Source organism: Marmota marmota, unplaced genomic scaffold (genome assembly GCF_001458135.2).
Source record: "Marmota marmota marmota unplaced genomic scaffold, marMar, whole genome shotgun sequence".
Taxonomy (NCBI): domain Eukaryota; kingdom Metazoa; phylum Chordata; class Mammalia; order Rodentia; family Sciuridae; genus Marmota; species Marmota marmota.
Genome location: NW_025999977.1, coordinates 55,100,440 through 55,115,179, shown reverse-complemented (window position 1 = coordinate 55,115,179; position 14,740 = coordinate 55,100,440). Strand labels below are relative to the sequence as shown.

At 38.3% G+C, this 14,740-nt stretch overlaps 1 protein-coding gene across 20 annotated transcripts in view; it reads right to left on the bottom strand.

Annotated features, from left to right (window-relative positions):
- The window catches only part of Kidins220 (kinase D interacting substrate 220), a 103,490-nt gene that overhangs the window by 86,681 nt on the left and 2,069 nt on the right, over positions 1 to 14,740 (bottom strand). For all 20 annotated transcript variants that reach the window (XM_048804868.1, XM_048804869.1, XM_048804870.1 and 17 more), the window contains exons 2-4: positions 8,513 to 8,656; positions 1,190 to 1,288; positions 168 to 266 (exon numbers count right to left, since the gene is read on the bottom strand). In XM_048804868.1, the coding sequence (XP_048660825.1) occupies positions 168 to 266; positions 1,190 to 1,288; positions 8,513 to 8,620 (306 nt within the window). In that variant the 5' untranslated portion in view covers positions 8,621 to 8,656. The remainder of the gene's footprint in view (positions 1 to 167; positions 267 to 1,189; positions 1,289 to 8,512; positions 8,657 to 14,740) is intronic.

Genomic DNA, 14,740 nt, shown 5'->3' with positions numbered 1-14,740 from the left:
GAGGGACATTATTATGCTTGGGTTCAAAACACCCTTGAAGGTCCAATCCCAAATCCTGAAGTCATAATGATATCACCTCACACATAAAAACATAGGACTTCACAAGTATCTGTTATTCCTGATAAGATTTCAGATAATTAATATCATAATAAGGAAAATGTACATACCATATCACGGTGCTCTAGATTAACCCCACATTTAAGCAGTTCTTCCACAATGTGCATGTGCCCTTCTTTTGATGCAGATATAAGTGCTGTCCAATTATCCTTGAACCCATAAAAATAATGGTGGGTTTTAAAACCAAAAATAACATTCCAAGGTGAGGAAAAACAAATTTGAATTTACATACCAAATTGCCATGATGCAGCCCACTTTAAACTTTTATAAAATAATGCTAAGTTTCTCTTAAGAATTTATCTACCTCTATCACTACTAATGATGCAGAAATGGTTTCACAAAGCTTGTTCAGTCTTCTCACTGGACTTCTAATCGCATACAGTGTTTTTTAAAAGGGAGAAAAGATGAGACCACCTAAACCTCAAGGCTAATCCTGTGGCTAGCAATCTTTACTATAAATTGAAATTAAAAAGCCTATAATCAGATCTGAGAGCACATACACAGGCCATTAAATTAGAGTGAGTCCACTACATAATAAAAAAAAAAAAGCTATCCTTTATTTTTAAAACAAAGGATACAAGTATACTATTTTAACCTTTATTCATGAGAGCAATTTAAATGATCATTCAATTTGACAAAATATGTAGCCATGTGACCTGACCCTCAAAGTGATTCTAAGAATTAGAGCTAATGTAACCTTTTGGAATGATGATTTATCCCCCAGAAGTGACATCAGAAGGGACCACCTCTGACTGTTATCAAATGTAATATTTGCAGTAAAGCATCATTAGGGGATATTTTCTAGGCAGGCATTTAACTGTATGAACATGTGCTCTCTATTCAGCCATCACCATCTATGTAAGAAAAACAAAAAGAGCTGACATCCTTCATTTTGAAAGCAAACTTTTTTCTCCTAAAATACTCTTTAAAAAACTGATGTAGCACACTAGACAAAGTTAAGATATACCTGAAAGTACAAATTTAATCAATTACTTTTGAATCATTTCTTAAAACTGAAGAAACACAGTTAAAGGAAAAAAAAGACCAAAGAATAAATTATGTTTATAAATACCAAATCTTCCAAATTGCAGTTAGCTCCATTCTTGATCAATTCTTTCACTATTTCCAGATTGCCTTGCTGAGCAGCTATCATCAGTGGAGTTTGGCCACACTGGAGGATATAAAACACACCGGGATGATATGCTTTCACTGCAACACTACAGTTAAATTCACCACACTTGTATTTTCATGAAGTATGTTAAGGACTACTTGTTTTTACTATATTTCTTTCATTTAGAAACAGCTTTAAACCTTTAGTTTTTTTTTTTGTTGTTGTTGCTTTGTTTTTGTTTTTTTGTTTTGTTTTGTTTTGTTTTGTGGAGTGGGGAGGGCTACTGGCGATTGAACTCAGGGGCACTGAACCACTGAGCCACATCCCCAGCCCTATTTTGTATTTTATTTAGAGACAGGGTCTCACTGAGTTGCTTAGTGCCTCATTTTTGCTGAGGCTGGCTTTAAACTCACAATTCTCCTGCCTCAGCTCCTGAGCCACCAGGATTACAGGTGTGCATCACCGTGCCCAGCAGGACATTTACTTTTGGTTTACTGACAATTTAAAAGTCAAAGAGATAATTAAATCAAATTTTTTTCTTTCCATGGTGTTAATAATCTGATTTTGACACTATGAATTCATTCAAACTCAGTAAACATGCATAGCATTAAGATCTGGAAAGTTAATTCCCACAATGCATATAACCAAATATGCATCATTCCAAAAGGCTACATTAACTATTGTAACCAAATACTCTAACAACTGTTGAGGGCCACAGCCGAGTCGGGATGACGCATGGCATTTTTGCCAGAAGTAGTGGTTGAGAGGTGACGCCAGCAAGTTCTCACGGAGTTCCCGTTGAGTTCCAGTTGAGCTCTCGCGGGGATTCCCGGAGAGTTCCCATTGGTTGGGGAAGTGCCGGAGGAGGGATATTTCCGGTTGCTGGTTCCTGGATGAGTCAAGTGGCGTTTGGGAGAATTCCTGGGAGCGTGTGTGGAGTGTGCTGGTGGAGTTCAGAAATAAAGTTTGTTCCTGCTTCAGTGGCTCATGATTTGTGCCCAGCCAGACTGCGGCAAACAACATAGGCAAAATATGATGTAGAATGAGGTTTTAATCACACTTGTTTTATCTAAAGCAAAACATAAAAGCAACACAAGTGCTACTTATACAATACACATATGAAATTTAAGCCTTTCCTTACAACCTTGACTCATTAAAATAAAGTCTGGGCTAGTTGAGTCAATGTTTCCAGTCTTCCCAAAAGTGAATGCAGTGGGTAGCTCCATTGGCCCTGGAAACAGGGTAGGGTCCTGCAGCTGGCTCTGGGACAAGTCACTTTCTCCACTCAAAGTGCAGTACATATTAGGAAATCACCAGATAATTCTAAAGATACTAAAACAAAGGAATAAGAGAAAACTTTACACCAAAACTTAAAAATACTTATTTATGCACCTACTTATGTGGATGTGTACTGTGTATCAGCATGGAGGAAAAATCTGTAATTTTTTTTTTAATGCCAATTTGACGTCATTTCTTTGCTTCAAACCCTTCAATGTTTCCCCACTGATCTTCTGGATAAGAACTCACCAAGGCCTACAGAAGCCCTGAATGACAGAGAGACAGGCCTGCCCTGATCCTGGGATTGCCCTTTACCATTTAATCCTTGCTTGGTGATACATTTTTATTTGTGTGATTAACAACTGATTTTTGTCTATCTTCCCTAAAGGCTCTATACTCCCTGAGGAAATGTATCTATTTTGTTCATGTGTATAATATTGTACATGGAAAGACAGTGAAATGAATTGAACATAACTTTCCGATGTTCATATATGAATACACCACAGTGAACCTCCATATTATATACAACCGCAAGAATGGGATCTTAATTAGAATAAGACATACTCCATGTATGTATTATATATCAAAATAGTCTCTACTGTCGTGTATATCTAAAAAAGAACAAATAAAAAATATATCGTAATGGAATATGAGGGACAGTTGACACCAACCAGGTGCTCCAATTTTTTCAAGTATATAAGTGAGCCAAGTCTTAAAAAATTTAAAAATCAATTAAGAGCAACACAGAAACAAGCAAATGATTATAATAATAATTGTCAAGTACAATTAAAAACTATTGCAAAGATAATACAAATAAAGAGTTTAACACAAATACTGGTACTAATAAATGCAAAAGTAACTCACATTTAAATATAGACATTCTTAGTAAATGATTGATACTAAACTATATATGGCTACCACATCATTCAACTGGAGTCATTAGGGAAGGAGGGGTTACAAATAAAACAGATTTTACAGGTGAAAAAGTTAATCCTTTAAACATTAAATTTGATAATCACCATTCTAAAAAGAAGTGCACATACTGCTACTTGTTAAACAGATTACCTTAAAGATTATGTTTCTGGTTCTGAGTCAGAGTACAGACATCAATTACTATACCACACATGCCTCTGTCAGCTCTAAATTGTTCAGTGTATACTCTACAGCGTGTTTTTCCCTTCTAATCTACTCAGATGAAGAGTGAGATATCAAAGTCCCTGGTAAAATACAGAAATTAAAGCTAACAAAATGAATCCAAGACACTAAGAATGCATGAATTTTACATCACCATTTCCAAAACAGTAATAGCAAAGACTCAGAGGCACATTCTGTTTACATTCTGGAGTCACTGCTGCACCTCAGATGGTTCACACAGTTAAAGAGTTTCAAGAAACAAGATCTTCAAAAATAATGTAAATGTGCATTAGTACCCAAACACAAAGAAAGATGGTATAAACCTGATTTACTAGAATTACATGCCACATGACTTAAATAGTCACAATTTTCTCTTGCAGAAACTCTGAACTGTCTTCCAGTATCCAGAGGAACCACATTTGGCTGGGGTGGCAATGTGCTGGCTAAAAAGCCCCCCTTGTGGCCAGAAATGATCCCATGACACTGCTCTTTGGCTGTGAGGGGACTAGTTCAGGTGGCTTATATCCTTTTTCTAATTTCTTGCCCAATATGCAGACAGAATGCTGAAGTTGAGGTGAGTAACTGGGACAATAAGGAGTGGCCGGAAAAGTACAAAAAGCCTGGGTCCTTGAGATGTCCTGAATCCACCACACCAGTCTTGGACTGGCTCCTCTGTTTGTAGCTTGTCATTATATGAGAACAATAAAACCTTCAATTTTAAACCATTGTCCTGAGAGCTATTAGACACAGTTCAAAGCAAATCTTCACTGGTAAACCTTCGTATCCAAAAAAGTAAAAGAAATTCAAGAAAGGTTGCCATAAAGTTTTATTAGATTCCAAGAGAAGGATAGCTACCTTATAAATTGTCTTAAAACAAAGCCTATCTTTGGACTCTCCTGGTTCTTGCTTAACCAATCCAGTAACTACAGTTGCAGAAATAAGGACTAACTTATTATGTTATGACAACTTCACCATTCCACCTGAAAATGAACCACTGAAGTTCCCTTCCATATCTAAGCCCAGATGCCCCCATCAAACCCTGAACCTAACTCTTTCCAAAAAGCACAAGATTTCATAATCCACAACCCCCTGTTAAGGTTTGAGTGTTCCCTTAAGTTTGTGTGCTGGAAACTATACGGGGAGCCACCCGTGAATTACATGAGGATCTTCACTTGGTATCCAGCCATGGAGATTTAGGTTTTTCCTTGGAAACTATCCTGGCTCCCCCAGCAGGCATTAGATTGCCCAAAGCACATGACCTCTATCTCTGCTCTACTAGGAAGACCCCCTCTTGTAGCTCTGGAGTTGGGCATAACCCATTGGGAACTGGACAGCCCACCTCCTACCTTATTTGGCAAAGAATATTCCATGAAAAACCTTTGATGTTCCCCAATATAAAAAAAGCAAGCCAGGGCTCCATTTTGCTTGCCCACTCTTTTTCCAGTGTGGAAGCTCGATCATTAAGATCGGCAAACCTGTCCCACCCCAGCTTTTTAAAAGTATTTTAAAAGTGTGTTCTGTGGTTCTTTCACCCTTCTGTCTTTATTAGCCTTTATTTCACAGCCAACCCATTCCACGAAGAGGAACCCCATTTCCACCGCCTGCACAGGTCATTGGCAGGAAAACTTAATCCTCAAAGCAACAGTGTTGGGGGGTAATGAGGTAATGAGATCACAACCCACACAAATGGATTGATACTACCATTGTGAAAGGAATACGTTCCTAATAAAAGGATACAAGAATGAGTTTGGTTCCCTTCCCTCTTCTCTCATTCTCTTTCATGTTCTCTTACCCATGGAATGGCTACTGTTATGTTGCCTCATCAGATGCCATCTCCTTGATCTTGAACTTCCTAGCCTCCAAAAGCATGAGCAGTGAACTTCTGCTGTTGAGAAATTACCCAGTGTGTGGTATTCTATTCTGAATGCAGCACAGACAAAGGTATCCCTGCTCCACTACACAATGACCTCAAGCCAAGACACCAAACACAAAACTGAACACTCAGCCCAAATTCAAAGTCCTAACAGGTACCATCATTTCTTTCAATTTCTCAAAAGACTACAATGCAGAAACACCCACTATTCCATCATCTTTTTGTTCTTTGTAATTCCTACATTCCAATTTCTACTTAATTTTCTTTAGCAGCTATTTATAAACACATACAGTATATCTCTTTAAGTCCCATTTCATTTTCCTAACCAGTAGAATAATGTCCAGCCTCAACTCTACCTCATGTACAAATGAAAGCCGAAAGTGACTTTGTTCTTTCCAAAAATAAGTCTTTCCCTGCTCAAAAAGGGCAAAGATATGCCATCATTGAGACTTATTTACAAAGCCAAGAAATTTATCTAGTTTATCAATAAAGTAGGAAGAAAACAAAGGAGGAGGCTAGAATTTACTGATTATGGCTGATTATATTCTAAGCACAGTTTCAGACTATTTTATCTACATTACTTTATTAAATTGATCTAATATTTAAGAATCCTTTTCAGAATAATTAAAATACATTACTATGAAATTACTTAAATACTTTCAAGAACAAAATAGAAGTGAGAAAATTCAAAAAACTTTTAAAAATCTATAAAGATTAAATTTTATAAGCTGTTGGGCAGTGGATGTAGCTCAGTAGTACAGTGCTTGCCTGACATGCATGAGATCCTGGGTATTATCCCCAGCACTGCAAAAAAGAAAAAAGTTGTAGATGTAAAGTGCTAAGAATTAAAAAAACAGAAAAAGGCCTTAAGAAAGCTACTTCAATGAGACTGTATGACCAATGTGATTCTATAATATGCACACTCAGAAAAATGAGAAATCATATCCCACCTATGTATGATACATCAAAGTATATAAGTGCATCCTACTGTCATGTATAACTAATTAAAGCCAATTAAAAAAAAAAAAAAAGAAAGAAAGCTACTTCACCCAAAATCTTCACATGGAGCCAAATATCAAGGGGTTTTGAATTAAAATTGACACAATATTAAACTAGCTATAATGATAACTAGTTGCCATTGAATGCTATCTCATGTATGATGTTATATTAGCTCAATGCCAAAAATGCTTCACTCCTTAAGGCAATAAGAGTAATATAATCTTATACTTACTGATGTGCTATTTGTCTCCTTCCCAGTTAAGGTGTTCTTTCAGTATTAAGAACAAAAGATTTCTTTTCAAACTATTTTGTTATTCTAAATAAACTAATATATACTAATAAAATACTTCTTTAGGTAATTCTTTTATAACAATAATCGCCAAGTTTTAATCTTATTTCTTTATGATAATTCTTGACTATTCATAATCAAAAAGAGTTAACAAATGTTAACGAACTATATTATATTTTGTTCAACACAAAAACATTGAAAATATAGGCATTATCATTAGATCAAATCCAGGGCCTCATGCATGCTAAGCAAATGCTACTATTGAGCTGCACCCGCATCCCCATGGAAAGTTGTCCAATATGCAGAGCTTTGGTTTTGCAAGATCCAAACATTCTGGAGATCTGTTGCACAACAAGGTAGAAATACTCATGATGATTCAACTGTATGTTTAAAAATTCAGATGGGCCAGGCGCAATGTCACATGCCTGTAATCTTGAGAATCTCAAGTTCAAGATCAGTTTGGGCAACTTAGTAAGACCCTGTTTTGAAAATGAATAAAAGGGGCTAGGATACAGCTTAGTGATTGCCTAGCAAATGGGAGGGCCTACATTCAATCCTTAGTACCACCAAAAAAAGGTTAATAAATAAAATTAAAAATAGTTAAGATGATAAATTTCATATTATGTGGGGTTTTTTACTATAATAAAAAACAAGTATTTTTTACATGTGTATACACAGAAATGCATAAGGACACATATAAATCCAAGTACATACACATATTTTACACATGTACTTACATTAAAAAATTATTCCTTATTCAGCTTTTCTGCTGACAAAAAAAAGCACTATTAAAAGTACAGTTCTATGAAATGTTTATTTTCCTGAGGTTTTATAAAATACACACATATTTTGCCAGTTACAAAATTCACACAAAAAGTTTATTCATCTTTAAAACGGCATGCCAATTAATCTTCAGATTGGCTGTACATGATAAAATAAGATCAACATTTTGTACTCATATCAATAAATAGAAATAACTAATTTGTTAATGTTTATGAATTAATTAAACAATAACACATAACTTATTTAACTCTCTTTTAAAGACACTGCACTTAAAATTTCCCAGTGTGTAGAATGAAAAATTAAGGACAAAAGTTAGGACTCCATTGAAGAAAATATTTTTAAATTCCTAATTTTTGTCTGTTTAGTCTACTTGTAGGAAGAGCAGGTCTATATGCTCTCTAAAGCTTCCTAGAAACACTTTAATTTTCAAAGAATCAAACTTCCTGAATATTGATTATTACATCAGGGTAAAATCAATCAATTATCAACCTACATTCATTTAATCATTTATATAAGTTAAAATGTAGTCCAAAAACATGGACTACATCGAGTATTTTCAACAATAATGTCACATCATAAGTCCAATAAGACATGGCTGAGAACTGCCATTCCTACTCACTTCTATCCTGAGCATAGTGCCTGCGGGTTAGCCAGGAAATATCTCTGAAAGAATTTAATTGTAAGGAGGGCATGGTAGCACATGCCTGTAACCCCAGAGACCTGGAAGTCTGAGGCAGAAGGACTGCAAATTCAAAGCCAGCCTTAGAAACTTAGTGAGGTCCCAAGTAATCTAGCGAGATTCTGTCCGAAAATAAAAAATAAGAGGGATTGTGATGAGGCTCAGTGGTTAAGTACCCCTGGGTTCAATACCCAGTAACAAAAATAAAAAACAAAAACAAAGAACTTAATTATAGAAATGTGGCCTTACCTCATTTCTCTCATCTACATCTTTGCATTTTTCAAGAAGAGCTTTCAAAGCAGGAATGTTTTCTTCTTCCACATAATTTATTACACTCTGTGATATCAGAACTGACATTTTCACAGAAAGCTATAGTTATCTTTATTTCAATACCTGTTAAAAGTAAATTAGACAAAAGATGTATAATTTGTGGTAGGGGAAAAAACTAAGTTCTTATGAAAATATTATCAGTCTTAACCAAGTGGCAAGAAGAAAAACAAGGCCCCATAGCTGAGCAATTAAAATGTTGACATGATGTCTTTTCCCAAGACTCACACTTATCTCAAACTTAATCATTCAAACCTCAAACTCCAGATACATCCCCCAAACCCTCACCATCAACTCAGATACAAAGACATGATTCACTGCTCCTCTTACTGTCTGTATCTTAGTACATGGCAGCTCCAGCTCCATTCTTCCAAGGCCAAAAATCTTTGAATTGTACATGACTTCTCTTCCTCTTATATCCTACATTCAATATATTACCTACATGTTTTATAGGTAGAGCAAATATTTCACATTTGACTATCACACTACCACACTACCTCCATCACTACCACACTGGACAACCACCCTGACCTCACCTGAACAAGCACAGCTTCCTTCCCTTGCTTCTGCTCTGCCTGCCCTTCCCACTATCCACCACAACATACTTATAGTGATTCTCTGAGAACATAAGCTGGACCAGAGCTACTAAAGGCTGAAGGAATGTGGGGGTGGTCAGGAAAAGAAGCTGTTGGTCCAAGAATGCAAAGGGGTAGTTAGATAGGAGAAAGAAGTGTCATTAATCTATTGCATAGCATGGGGATTGTAGTTAATAATAACGTATATTTCAAAATTGCTAGAAGAGTGAATTTTAAATGTTCTCACCACAAAGTACTGATAAGAATGTGAGCCTGATGTGATCATTCCACAATGTATAAATATGCATGGAAATATCACACTGTATCTCTATCTCTCTCTCTCTCTCTCTCTCTCTCTCTCTCTCTCACACACACACACACACACACACACACACAAAATTAGTATTTATCAACCAAAAACTTAAAAAACCTTAAACATGTATCAGAATCATCTGGAAAGCTTAGAGCACAGATTTCTGGGCTGTATCCTCAGAGGTTCTGACCCCACAGTTCTGTTCCTTGAATCTGCATCTTTAACTCTCAGGTAATGCTATCACTGCCAACTAAAGAACCACACTGGGGGCAGTACTGAATCAAGAGGGCATCCTCAATGGCTTCTCAAAGCACTCAAAGATCATTTTCATCTGGCAGAGGACTCTAGGTGGCACAACCTCTCATCTCTCTAATACCGCTGATCTCATCTCCTCTCACATTCTCTTGGTCACTTCACTGCATGACATCCAAGCACTGTCCCCCAGGTCTCTGCACTACACTTCTGTCTGCCTAAACTCTTTTTCTACAAGACATGCACAAGGCTTGCCCCTCATCTCATAAGATCAGAAAACACAACGTGATGTGGGATATAGGAGAAATAACCTTCCACTGCTCCACCATGGCCCTGCACTCCCACCCCCTTGTCCTGCTTTATTATTCTCCATCACTTATCACCATCTGCTTACTATCTGTCCACCTCCACTACAATGTAAGTTTCAACGGAATGGGAACTTCATTATATTCAACTGGACATTCAAGTGCAAATAAACAAACCTTAACCCATACTTTGTACCATAAACACTGCTATCTCAAAACCGGGAGTTGCCCTCACCCCTATTCTGGGTCTGTTTCTGCCAGTTAGCTCCTTCCATTTACAACTCCACCCTCATAACCCCCCTACCAAAGCAACCATCCGTCTCTTCACAGCTGCACAGCTACCATTCTCTATCCAGTGTACCTCCTAAGTAAGGAGATGAGGCAGCCCCACTCTCAGTGCCTCCATTTAGGGCTTTATCATCTACCCTCATTGGACTCCTATGGATGCAAGGGGAAAAGTAATCTAGTTTAAACAAAACAGATAAATGTACTTCAGGGATACTAGTTTACTTCCCACAACCAGACAATGGAAAAGGTATGAGCTACTGGACCTGAATGCCAGCAGCCTTCTCTTCTTTATTGGTTTCGTCTATTTTCATCCTAGACCAGCTTCTCCATTAATGGGAACATGGCTTCTCACAGCTATTTAGCCTCAATCAAACAGCTTCTAACACTAGAGAAAGCAGTTATGCTTTGTTACCAGACCCAAAGTCTTAGGAAGAAAGGTCTGACTGCCAGGTCTAATAGTACACACCTGTAATCCCAGCTACTTAGGAGGCTGAGGCAAAAGGATCACATGAGCCCAGGAGTTCAAGGCCATCCTGGTCAACACAATGAGATACCATCTCAAAAAAATAAGATTTTTTTTTAAGGGGGTAGGAAGGCCTGAGAACCCACACTGAGTTAGTTGCCAGCCCAAGACCAAACAACAATAGACACAAGGTCAGGAGGGAGTTATGAGCTCATACAGTACTGACACTGTTTCTAGAAAAGAGGAAACCATCAGCATCTAGGCATCCATCCTAAAAATGTCTACAACACATCTCTCACCTAGTTCATGCCCTTCTCACCAGTCCTGGTCTCTTCAACTTGGTACCCTGAAGCAAGAGCCATCTACTGTTGTGAGCAGTAAATAAATCACCGCTTTAAACTATATAAGCATGGATAAGACGAAGCTTCCAGGAACCCTTCGGTGTGAGAGTGCCTAGAGGAAAACCATTTGCAAGGTGACTCCTGTTGACAGGGAGAATTCCGTGCATTCATACCTATATAAATAAACACACAGGCAGGGTGTGCTGGCACACGCTTGTGATCCCTGCAGCTGAGGAGGCTGAGGTAAGAGGATCACAAGTTCAAAGCCAGCCTCGGCAAAAGCAAGCTGCTAAGCAACTCAGCAATACCCTGTCTCTAAATAAAAAAACAGGGCTGGGGATGTGGTTCAGTGGTCAAGTACCCCTGAGTTCAACCCCTGGTACCCCCAAAAAAATATTTCTTAAATAAACAAATACACACACAGACTCTCACGCTGTTTGTTAGAGCCACTCCATCGGAGTTGGTTCACCCACTGAGCACTGTTTTCACTCACAATTGAGTCTTTATCTTTATTTTTATAATTTTTTTTCTCCTCCAGTCAGTTATATAGATTGTGCATCACCTTTGGATACTTAAAACATTTTTTAAAAATATTTATTTTTTTAGTTGTAGTTGGACACAATACCTTTATTCTATTAATTTATTTTTATGTGGTGCTGAGGAACGAACATAGGGCCCTGCACGTGCTAGGCAAGCTCTCTACCGCTGAGCCACAATCTCAGACCCTTAAAACATTTTTTAAAAGGTTATTTCCAGGCTGGTGCGGGTGTACCTCAGAGGTATAGCACTTGACCAGCACACACAAGGCCCTGGGTTTGAACTCCATCACCACTAAAAAAGGTTATCACTTTTATCCTTGCTTTAGACTAAGATTACACAAAAGTATTAATAAAACACCTTTTTAAATCTTTTATGTTGAATTTGCTTTGCCATAACTCCCCAAAGGATGTCCTTTGAACTAATCTTTTATGGAAAAATGACCTATTTTGTCATATAATTATGTGAAAACGTATACAATTCACACAGTTCAGGTGCTTCTGAACTTGTGAAGTTCTATCAACAGTCCATTGGCAGCCTAAAATCTGCAAGACCCTGTGTTATGGATTCTGACTGACAAGCTGGATAAGACATTATTCCTGCTTATGGAGGGTCAAGTCTCTTTAAAGAACGAGGGGGCACAGGGAAGGGTAACAGGGGAAGAGGAAAATTCCTGGAAATAAAGTTGGCAAAACATTCGTAGTTGTTAAGAGTGTCATGAACACTCATGACATCATTCTCTCCTTTGTGTACTTTGAGGGAAAAAATAATATAGGAGGCCTTGCGGACCATCAACATTATAAGCTTTGAAATCTGGTAATCTCTGCATTCCTCCATTCTTTCCTTCCTTATTATTATAATTTTCCTGACAGTAGGAACTTCACAAGTTCAGAAGCACCTTAAACACTTCCTTGCACATATTAACTGATACATGGATGCTGAACTGAATTTGATCAAATCACATAAATACATTTATGTTTAACAGGAGAAAAGAGTTTGCCAAAACTGTAGGCAACAAAATGACTTCCATCATCCAGACTTCTAACAATAAGTGAAGCAGGTTTGCTTCCAAGTGTACCCAGTAAATCAGATTATGTTCTCAAAGGTCAAATCTCCCTATCCTTCCCTCAGAGGCTTCACTTCTGGTCAGTCCCACTTTCTCTCACTTGTAGCAGGCTCTATTCTTAGCTATCTTAGAATAAAAACCCTTGGGGCTGGGGCTGGGACTCAGTGGCAGAGCGCTTGCCTAGCATGTGTGAGGCATTGGTTCAATTCTCAGTACCGCATATCAATAAATAAAATAAAGATCCATTGACAACTAAAAAATTAAAAAAACTTCAAGCCCATATTCATACTCCTATTGTCATTCCCAGAAATCCCGTCAGTTTCAAGTCATTCTCCCCTTTACCTTCACTAGCATCTGACTTGGGCCCAACGAATCTCTATACAGTCTTCAACTTTCAATTTCAAAGTCAATTCTACAGTGAGACTTCCCTGTCAAGGTCCTACCCCTCCAGAGCAAGGTGAGGGCCTCCTCCTCCTCCTCCTCCAACATTTGCTCAGTGCCTGACACATTGCCTGAACATATAATAGGGTCAACAGACCTTAGGTGAACAAAGAAAGCCCAGAGGGCAGTCTTGTCTGTTTTACAAGTATGTATTGGGCAGTATTATGTTCAAGACCATGCTAGCCTGCAGTAGATTGCAATCGTTCCCTCAATAAGGTTACAGTACACCCTAAGACACCTTCAGGAAAACAGCATCACTTTAGTTTTTCATTTTAGTTTTTCATTTTACAGATGACAAAAAAGGTTTGCATAAATAAGTACTGTGCCTAACATGATACAAATAGCAAGTGGTATAGAAACTAGATGAACCCAAGCTGTAATTCAAAGTAGAACAGTGCTCTGAGAGTTCTGAGACGTTTCTGCTCCAGCTGGGGAATCATGGAAGCATCATGATTCTGTGTAGATCCCTGAAGAACCAGCAGGTCCACTAGGTGGGAAACGAACAAAGGGCACACCAAGCAAAGGGAAAAGGCTGAAAATAGATGACGAGGGTGTAGATGAGTGGTTATATGCTGTCTGCCCAGGATATGATGAATGATAGGACTGGGATGTTTAAGTGTGAAGTGAGAGCCAACGCCAGAAAGTTAAGGTGGGTTAGATCTGTCATCTCTTCGATGATAAAAGGCTGTCTAACCCTAGAACCTATTACAGGTCTAGAATAAACAGAAACTTAATAGAGAATTATCAAACTGAGTAACTGCAGAGGTATACTAAAGATGTATCTTCTTTGCTCTCCCACATCCCTTGCTATCCTCAACAGCTACCTTCAGCCACAACCAGGGATGGGTATACAATCACTACAAGTGATGCTCAAAAAGATAAGTTGGGCCAACGTAGAATTGGAATTCAAAACTATGCCAGTTATTAGGGACCATGTATAAAATAATGCATTTGGGGCCAGGCACGGTGGCTGGCACACACCTGTAATCCCAGCGGTTCAGGAGGCTGAGGCAGGAGGATCTGGAAGCCATCAACAACAAAAGCAAGGCACTAGGCAACTCAGTGAGACTCTGTCTCTAAATAAAATACAAAATAGGGGTGGGGATGTGGCTCAGTGGTCAAGTGCCCCTGAGTTCAATCCCTGGCACCCCCTCCCCACCCCCAAAGAAGAAGACGACGACGGCAGCAACTTGGGGCTGGGGTTGTGACTCAGTGATAGAGCCCTTGCCTAGCATGTGTGAGGTACTAGGTTCAATTCTCAGCACTGTGTATAAATAAATAAAAAAATAAAGGTCTGTCAACAACTAATAAAAATATTTTTTAAAAGGCAATTTTGTGCCAGTCAGCAGAGAGAGAACTCAACAGCTATGAATAATCAAACGAACTCCTCCTTAGTAAGAGAACAAATGTGGCCCCCAAGAAAGATGCAGCTTGGTCTATTCCCTAAAGACCTAAAAAGAGCATGCTACAGGGACACTGCTACATCGATGTTCATAGCAGCACAGTTCACAATAGCAAGACTGTGGAACCAACCTAGATGCCCTTCAATAGACGAATGGATAAAAAAAA